At 34.1% G+C, this 9,522-nt stretch overlaps 1 protein-coding gene across 6 annotated transcripts in view; it reads left to right on the forward strand.

Annotated features, from left to right (window-relative positions):
* Window positions 1–9,522, forward strand: part of LOC108760811 (latrophilin Cirl) — a 355,183-nt gene that overhangs the window by 321,603 nt on the left and 24,058 nt on the right. For all 6 annotated transcript variants that reach the window (XM_018507013.1, XM_018507016.1, XM_018507015.1 and 3 more), the window contains exon 4: window positions 8,078–8,184. In XM_018507013.1, coding sequence (XP_018362515.1) covers window positions 8,078–8,184 — 107 coding nt within the window. The remainder of the gene's footprint in view (window positions 1–8,077; window positions 8,185–9,522) is intronic.

Raw genomic sequence — 9,522 nt, forward strand, 5'->3', positions numbered from 1 at the left:
CCAACAGCCGCTCCGAATTCGCGAAATTAATGACTGTTTTGATCTTGTTTTGAACAAATTTTGCATCTACATTATTAGATACTTTTTAACTTTCATGTGTATCAAAATGTAAATCAATCCATTTCTATAATTAGTTTCAAAGTAAACAACGTCCGTATTAGCATACGCATTTAGTAAATAATAAACGTCATTATTTTTACCGCCTATTTATTAGTTAAATTAAATTAACGACGTATTGAGAAGCAGTGGCGAATATGAATAGAATTAATGATTGAAAATAACTCAAATTGGGTATAATTTGACATTATGAATTCAACAGTTAGATTAATGTTCAATCATATGATTCGCTCACAAAATTAAATTGCACATAAATGATAAGATGTTTGTTTATATAGTTGAATAATGAATCTTTGATACAAAAAGTATGTGTTCGCACGAATCTCGTTGGTTCTTAAATTTTTGAATACATACCGTATTGAAATACAAATTTTATAAAAAAAACATACGTCTCTCTTATGATAAGTTAAAAATATACTATACGCAAATAGTTACATTAATTATTAACGTATAATTAACGTATAGAAAGAGCTTAATAAACATCATTAAATTGTAATTTCTACTATAAACATCTTTTCCAAATAATCAGTCAGCATTTAGTTCGGAAAGAAAATTACTTTTCTACGAAATTAAAGTATACAATCTTTATATTCGTTTAAAATTAGAGTACTCACGAATGAAATTGGAGGAAATTGGATCTAAGATTAAGAGCAGACAATGTTTTAATAATAACGATAACTTTTCACGTCTCAATTATTCGACTATTGTTTTTATCGGCTGCGGACACGTCTACTTTATTTCACTGGATAGTCACACGTTTAAGACAGATACTTAATTTAAGTCCAATACTTAACGAACGAATATCGTTATCGTGGAAATTCCGTTATCAGAAATGGATGTTATCACTTAACATTGAGAAAACGATAACCTCGTCGACACATCCTGTTAAACAAATAAAAGCGCCAGTGCGTTATAATTGGCTACACCGTAATTTCGGTTGTTGATGAAACGCCGCCGATAACGCGACCACATTTACGTCACGATATTGGAAACTGTTATGCGAATCGTATGAATAATTACAATGTAACATTACTCGATGCATAATTAATAAACCATAGTTACAACATAGACATATTTATTATTGCGGCTTTAATCGCGTTGTTAATCTCGCTGTCGATCCTTTTCTTTATATCGTTGGCACAAATTTACTGAGCAAAATAGACGAGATTCGCTACCGCGCTCGAAGAGCTATTCACGCGTCAATAACGCAGGAACAAAATTCTGCAATTCGGTAACTATTGTTGGCGACACAACCGCCTAATAATAATTGAAATCATTATTCCTATTGTAACGAACTAATCTCGAACGGACCCAATTACATCAGGAGCGCGGAACTTTGCGTCCTGTCGATACTTTGTCTGAACTGCGACAACATATCGACAGCGTTCGATTCTCCCGCTAGAACGATAAGAATTTCGTCGTTTCGTTTGTCCGCGATTGATTTTCCGATGACTCTTCCGGTGAAATAACCCGCGCCGTCCGTCACCACGAGAAAGCGTCTGTAAATTTCTGCTGTCCCGGGGATTTCGGAATTACACCGTGTTATACGACGTGTCATCCGTCTGACACTTGATCGAATTTCGCGAACGTACTTTTAGTGCTTGGCGCATGCAAAAAGCCCCGCGGAAACTCATAATCCCGAAATAACAAGCAGAAGATAACGCCGGGAAGACGCCTCATATACCAAAATATCATCGTACTGAGCGCCGTTTCTCCGAAATATTCCGAGAGCACGAAAAATTCCTGAACACGAAAAGTACAAAAATGTAATAATCACTAAGGTTTATCATCCAATATTATTCGACGTTTTGTAAAAGTCAGAATGTTAAGAAATTATTCTCCTGGCAATACTATTGGTGGTAATGGTAAAACTATTATTCTCCTTCAGATTTTTAATTTTTTTCTCACCATCTCAGCTAATCTAAAGGAACTTCGTTTCTCGTTAGTATCAATTGCAGAGAATTCGAATAACGAAAAAATCTTACAGCTTTAGTCATACAAAGCACCCTCAACTTATTGCATTTCCTTGAAGAAGGAGGTAATAAAAACCAAAATAGGATTAACAAAAAAAATATCGAGCAAAATGTTGGACGTTGCCTCTCCTATTTGATGAATTCCATTATTTTATTCAACAAAGTAAATACAGAATAAAGAGCTTATAATTATAATATAAATTATTCACTCACTGCTTGCACTCACCGAATATCGTAGCGGAGCCGTCAATTCCTTGTTTCGATTAATTGTCCAGCAATGATCTTCTGACGCTGGTCGATACTTCCAGACACACTAGATATAAAGCTCCCGATGTGCACGATATTGCAGAGCTTATGGCATCTCTCTCGATAGATGAGACACTTAGGCCGATATTTATAGTTCGTTCTTATATTTAAGACGGTCTTAAGCACAGTCTTAAAATGTCATAAACCAATCACAGAGCTATATAGATTCTTAAGACATTAATATCTTAATATCTCAGTTACAAAATAAATACATAATGAATGTATCTATATATTAATAGTCCCCGGGAATAGTCACCTATAGGAATATTTTTATATGACAGCAGCGAAAAAAATTGTGAATTGTAAAATATTGTTCAAACTTTAACATGGTTTTCTTTTTTATTAATTATTTTTATTACGTATCTTTAAATATGCAATTTTGTCGAAAGCCTGCGATAAAAAAGCGTTATATCAATTTAAATCTTTATCTCTATTTTTTGTTACAAATACTGCTATAACAAATTATTTAGCGTGCTTATTCCGTTTAATATTTGTTTGGTTTCTACTTACTTTTTTTAGAAAATTGTAAAGTTAAAATCGTATTCATAATATTCTCAAATACTAATAAAACAGTAATATACAATAATATACAATAATATGTTGTTAGCAAGAGTGATTTTAATTGAGGTGTAAAAACACTTCAGATTATCGTTTATGTAAAAAAAAATCAGCTGACTATTCTCGGATTAGCGCATCGGGTTGGATACACTATCGTCGTACACAAATTGACATAAAAAAGTATATTTAGTACAAATATTATAGCAACGAGTTAAACCGCGTAATCTTTAATATACTTATTGTGCTGCTTCATAAAATATTCCATGTATTTTATAATTCGAAATATTTGCATTTCACTTTTACATTCAGATTAAAATAGTGTGCAACGGTTATGTACTAGTGCTCATTAATGCATTCAATCGAATTCGCCATGTGACTTAATCACAATCTTAAAATAAAAACGAACAATATGAATACCGATCCTAGATTCGTTCGCTCCAGAATCCAAATCCGCTGCGAGTGGATCGACCGCAACGCCAAACGGCATTCTGTTAAACCCATGTTAAGCGCGTATCAGACTAGAGATTGAGATTGAGAGAGATTGAAATTAACCAATCAAAAGAAAGAAAATGTTAAGTTTAATAACCTTTACTTTGACACACACTGGTTAAATTTAATCTCAATCTCAAGCTCTAATCTGATATGGTTTCACATTATGTATTGGAGATTGAGGATTGCGAATCAGAGATTAGAATTTAACTAGTTAGATCATTTTAATTTCAATTCGTTTCCTTCTGATTAAATTCTGATTGAATTCTAATCTTCAATCCGCAATTCTCAATTTGCACTGCATAGTGTGATACGTGCTTAACTCCGTTCGGCATTCGCGACACTCGCGAATAACGCACATCGTGGACGAAGAAAAATATGTTCGACTACCATTCAACTGACAATGAATCGATTGTTTACGTGCCGAAACACCGATACACTTTGGACTCGCTCTCGATTCGCTCTCGACTCGCTTTCGACTTGTTGCTCGCGGCGTACCCGCAAGAATTTTGGGAAGTGACGGCCGTAAACACGACTGACGCAAACATTGACTGCTACGTAAACGGCTCTTGCGCGCGAATGTTACGTGGATTAAAATCGATAGAAGAGTCATCTACTGTTACATTCATCTTAAACATCTGAAATATTCATTGAAAAGTGAAATGCTTCAAATAAATTTTTGCCATCGAATACTCCAAAAATATTCTTTAGTGACTTTCAATCTTCAAATTAAAAAAAATCAGCACAAATGCATTTTTTAAATCCTGTTCGGTTCTTGATCCAAAATATATTTTTTCCAAAGTTTATTTTTTTACTAATATTTTATTCAAAAAAATCTTTTTCTCTCTTATTATCGGCGATTGGAATTCGATATTTGATGACTTTATCTGCACGGAAAAAAGAAAGTAGCTGTCGTAACTAAAAACATGTATGGTAATTAAATGGCAGGTGTAAAATATGGACAGCTAAAATATAGGTATCATAGCTAATGTCCTAGCTGTGACATCTATATTATAGCAGCAATAGCAAACCATTTCGCTGTAGTTTATAAATTTACAATTACGGCAGCAAATATATTATAACAAACCAAGATTATAGTTGCGACAGAGAAAATCTTTTTTTCTGTGTGTTAATATAAAATCTATTTTTTCTGTACAAATTTTTTACTTTTTAAGAGTTTTTCTATCTTATTAACCCGAATGATGAAATTATATAATAAAGTAGGATGTTAAGTTTTTCAGCTAACTAAAATAAAAAAATTCCGAGACGTATAGATATATATTATAAATCTCGGATTTTTTTTATTTTAATTGAAAAACAGTCAAAATTTCACATCCACTTTAAACAGAACAGTAGAGCTATTGTTATTATTTAATTAGTCTCAATTACTGAGCACGGATCTGTCCTAATTTCATTCAATCGCTTAAAAAAAAATAACATTTATAATGCGACGACTTGGATTTTCTAGCGTTCAAGGATCAAAGCAGGATAATTTAATTTCGGCGACGCCAGTCGCACTTGCGAATGAAGTATCGCATTACATCGCACTCTCATAAAATTGTTACGTTAAATCTCAGTTTCACCGAATGATATTGCACTTGTGCAACGACAACCTTTACGTCCGCTGGGTAATCTCGATCGGACTAGCGAATGGACCATTAAAACAAGCGTAACGATCGTCGAGTCGCGTTGCGATAAACAAGCTGTAGGTGCAAAGCTCACACCTACTATCTTGGAATACTACCTTGATGGATTAAGTAAAGGTGTAAATAAAATTTTTAGACTCTTATGCATAAAGTTGAGCTATAACCTCTATTTTTCGATATAAAATACTTTTATGTTTGATTTTATGAATGGATGGAGTCACATAATTGAATAAAGAAGCACTTTAATTATCTAATTTTCCTTTAATTAATCATTTGTTGAAATGTAACAGCAATACTTCTATGTTATCACGTTCTTAACAAAGAGAAGAGAATTAAGGATGTATCAGGTGTATAGTTTCTACAAAAAAGTGATTGGAATTGGAAATTTATATATTTTGCATGTGAAAATACATGTTATATACATACGAATCAGTTCAGTAAGAGGTCAATATTTGTATTTAGAGTGTAATACAATTTTATTATTTAAATAAAAATGTTTTCATGGAACTATCTATTTAAATAAAAGAAATGCGATAGGTCAGGAACGATTTAGATTTATTCATATAACTATACACACACACACAAAACACGTACATTACCATAATAAAATAAATTGTCTATCGGGCGATTATTAAATTATACTTTAATGCAATTTATAAAAAATTGGCCGGTATTTAGATCGAACGAAAATGCACTCGACGTGAACTGAAACCTTCGTCTTGAGATGGAACACTCTGTCCATCCTTATTGTACTTTGCAGGAAAATTTCCGAGAGAGTCCCTCTTTGAAAATCCGTCAACGAGGAAATCTTTGACGAAGAGAAATCATGTCAAGCGTGCTCGGCAGTTCGGCGGAGTGGAAAGTTTATTACGACAATACTGTGATACTAAATATTTTCAAGTCCCGTAGTTACAGCGAGAACGCGGCGGTGAATTGCCGAGATTCTCTCGGAAGAGAATAATTCCGCAACCTAACGATCGTCGACGAGCCGCGCGCCGCTTTGTCCTTTAAAGTGTCGCGATTTCGCGTGCACGGGAAAAATTTACTTTGTCACGCGGGTAAAATTCGCCATGATTATTCTCTCTGTTAACGCGAGCGAGCTTCAAATACGCCATGAGAGAAAGAAAGATTTAACAAACGCAAAACTAAATTAACGGAAAGTTCTGCGAAAAAAAGATCCGTGTTATCTTTTCAGTCGGCGAAGTACACTCAAACGAATCGGCGAATCGGTTTTAACGCAACAACTTTAGTTTCATTACGAATGTTAATTTAGTTGAATAAAGAAACCCAGATCTCATTACCGCGGCCATTATCTAGAAATGAATTGTTACCGCATGTAAAAATCAAGCGATACGAATTTATATAAATATATATCGACATAATTTGCCGCAAACGCAAGCTGCGCAAATAATTCGTCCACGTTCGAAAATGGAGGAACATTCTCTGCATGCGGTTAATCTTTGTATATATACACACCGTGGGATATTGTGGGCGGGCTCTGTAATTCGGTGCTGACACACTTCTATATACATACTCTCTCATGCACACATACGTTCGTTTGTCCGGATCTGGGACTAGAATCCTCGTCTGTCTTACCTCGAGCGCCTAACTTGTGCTTATGTCTGAAACTGTTGCGAACGTGTCATTACTAACTCATTGTCCTACTGTCACACGCTAACTCACACACACACACGTGAATAACCGTGATATAACGGATGCAACGAACGGATCCGCGAACGGGAGAACCGAGCTTTTGTTCCGAAATTGCAGTGAGACTAACAAATTGCTTTTGTTCTCCGAGCGAAGATTTTTGAAAATGCTCGAGAAATGTAAAATGATTTAATACACTTTATAAATCGATTATCACTTGCTACTAAAATGTGTACCAAGTTCATCCTTTAAATGCAGTGAAATCCTTTGTGAATTTTATAAAAGCGAAAAAAATTTTCTAATTTAATCACACTTCCTATTGTATATCTTTCGATATTTTGTATATCAAATTATAGAGTATTACTAAGCAAAATATAACAATTTTGTTAAATATTAAAAAAGATTTTTGAGGGAAAGAGAGTCAAACTCACGCAAGTCTCGAAATAGTAATACACGCGGGATCGTCGTGCTCACCTGATTCTCAGCTAGTGATTTTGCGAAGAATTTGGAAATCTCTGTAAAGTCGTTCCGCTGGGTGACATTTTCGCACACGTGACGATTGCAGGTGCAATCATCGTAATTCCTGTTCGGTGGACGTGCGCAGCGACGTTTTCGAGGAAGACCCTTGTCCTGGGACCGGAAAGTACATCGAGGCTCACTACCAGTGCTTAGGTTGGTTCACATTTTTCTATTCTGATGTCGTTTTTGCGCGGCTGCGGATTTACGCGAGAAACCTCAAGGGATTCGTCTTTCGTTCATGTGCTGCGAAAGAGCCTCATAATCTTGGAACTGTAATTTGAAGAGCAAGGATTTATTTCGTCTTACAACCTGATCATCGATGTTAAACAATATGCCCAGACATTATACACCTTACAAATTTTTTTCTTTTATGAATAATTTTTTTTATTACCTTTGTTTTTTAATTTTATTTGATTTAAAAAAATCAACTTTTTCTTTATTATTTAATTCAATTTTTTTGTTATTTCATAATTTTGATTGATTTACTTTTTATAACAATCCTCTAATATTGAAAAATAATAACGATTAAATAACTAATATTTTACAAGCATTTTTCTTTGAAATAAATGAATCATGAAGAAAATCTCAAGAATTAAGAATAAAAATATCTACAAACTAAACTTACTAAAGCTGTTAGGCTTCAATAAAAGAATACGAGTTGAATGGACGAATTTCGACGAAAAAGTTTCTCTCCAAGAGCGTTGCTCTTTTTTCCCATCTATCGAGGAAACGAAAGAAACAGGGCTGGATCCATGGCGGTACACGTGGTAAGGGTGTACCATAGTCATTTTGTTAAACGCGAGTCGAATCCCCGTGCAGGTGCAACGACCAGCAGAACTGCAGCATCGTTGCGTCTACGCTGCAATTCGGCGATCCTTGCCCGAACACACACAAATATCTCGAAGCGCATTATCGATGCGTGTCCGGTAAGTAAAGCTCTTCCATTTTTACACCAGTTTTATCTTGTAATTTTTTTTAATGTTATTGGATTTTGCAGGAAATTCCACAAAACTTGCGAATCGTAATTGTTTTTAAAAGTATAAATAGTACAAATTATTTTTGAGATAAATGCAATTTGAAATATAAATTTTTTGACAATTTATTTGAAATATACACTTTTTTTCACTAATTTTTTTTTACATTTATTATTAATGCTTTTTCCTTGAATTTTTGTGTTAGTGTAATTAGCAATCAGCATAATTGATTTAATCAGTATCCAGTCAAATCATTAAAATAATGTTTAAACATTTAAATTATTTTAAAATATTATGTTAAATATATGGTATACATTGAATGCAAATATCAACTTGTTTTTCTTCCTATCAACATGTTGTTACTTTCTAATAATGATACCTAAATAATCCTCTTCGCCTTTCCTGTTTACCTTCCATCGTTGCTTTCATGTGTCTCGCGATCTCGTGTTTAGCAGATCGGGTTCCAGTTCTACGCTATCAATATATATTAGCAAACAGTCTTTGTAGTTTCCAACGTGGTCACGGAAGAAGTAAAATCGATTCCTCTTCTCTTTTCGATTTGCACGTAAGCGTCTTGCCTTTACGCGCGCGATTATCGTAACCAATATCGGCGACGTTTGGTATTTTACCTTATCGCAAACCCTTTCGGACAATAAAGATGACCTCTATAGAGATAGTACCGCGAAATACGTGGACCATCCCGTTCTGGAATTAACTGTCGTCGCGCCATCTTGGGTTAAAGATCGTTTTCCCCTTCACGGCTAGATCTAGTCGCGATATGGAGCTGTGCACTGTGCAGTCTAATCTCTTGTGCTCTGTCTCTCTTTTTCTCTACCTATCTATTCTTTGACCATTTGAATGTCTTATTCGCGAAATGTCTTTTGAACGATTTATATACTGGCAGAGTGTTTAATTTTTATTCATAGTACTCTCTCAGCAATTATAAAACTCAACCTTTTTTTGAGAAAAAAAGCAGAAAATTTTCTTTTGTCTTTGATGTTGGAGAAAAATGACAATAGACTTTTCATAGACGAGATAACATTAATGGAAGTACTTAGTAATTATATAAGCACACGAAACACAAAATTTAATATTTGATTCAGAAATTAGTCCATGATATTTTTATATATTTTGACGGTCTGAAATCAAATCCGATATCTAAATTGCTCCATCACATCACAATTTTTTTTATCAACGGAAAATAACTCGATTTTCCAATACTTTTAGACATTTGTGGCCTGGTTTTTAATATGCAGTTGAGGTAAATGAATGAAAGTAAGTTCAACGATA

This window comes from Trachymyrmex cornetzi, unplaced genomic scaffold, assembly GCF_001594075.2.
Source record: "Trachymyrmex cornetzi isolate Tcor2-1 unplaced genomic scaffold, Tcor1.1 scaffold23, whole genome shotgun sequence".
Taxonomy (NCBI): domain Eukaryota; kingdom Metazoa; phylum Arthropoda; class Insecta; order Hymenoptera; family Formicidae; genus Trachymyrmex; species Trachymyrmex cornetzi.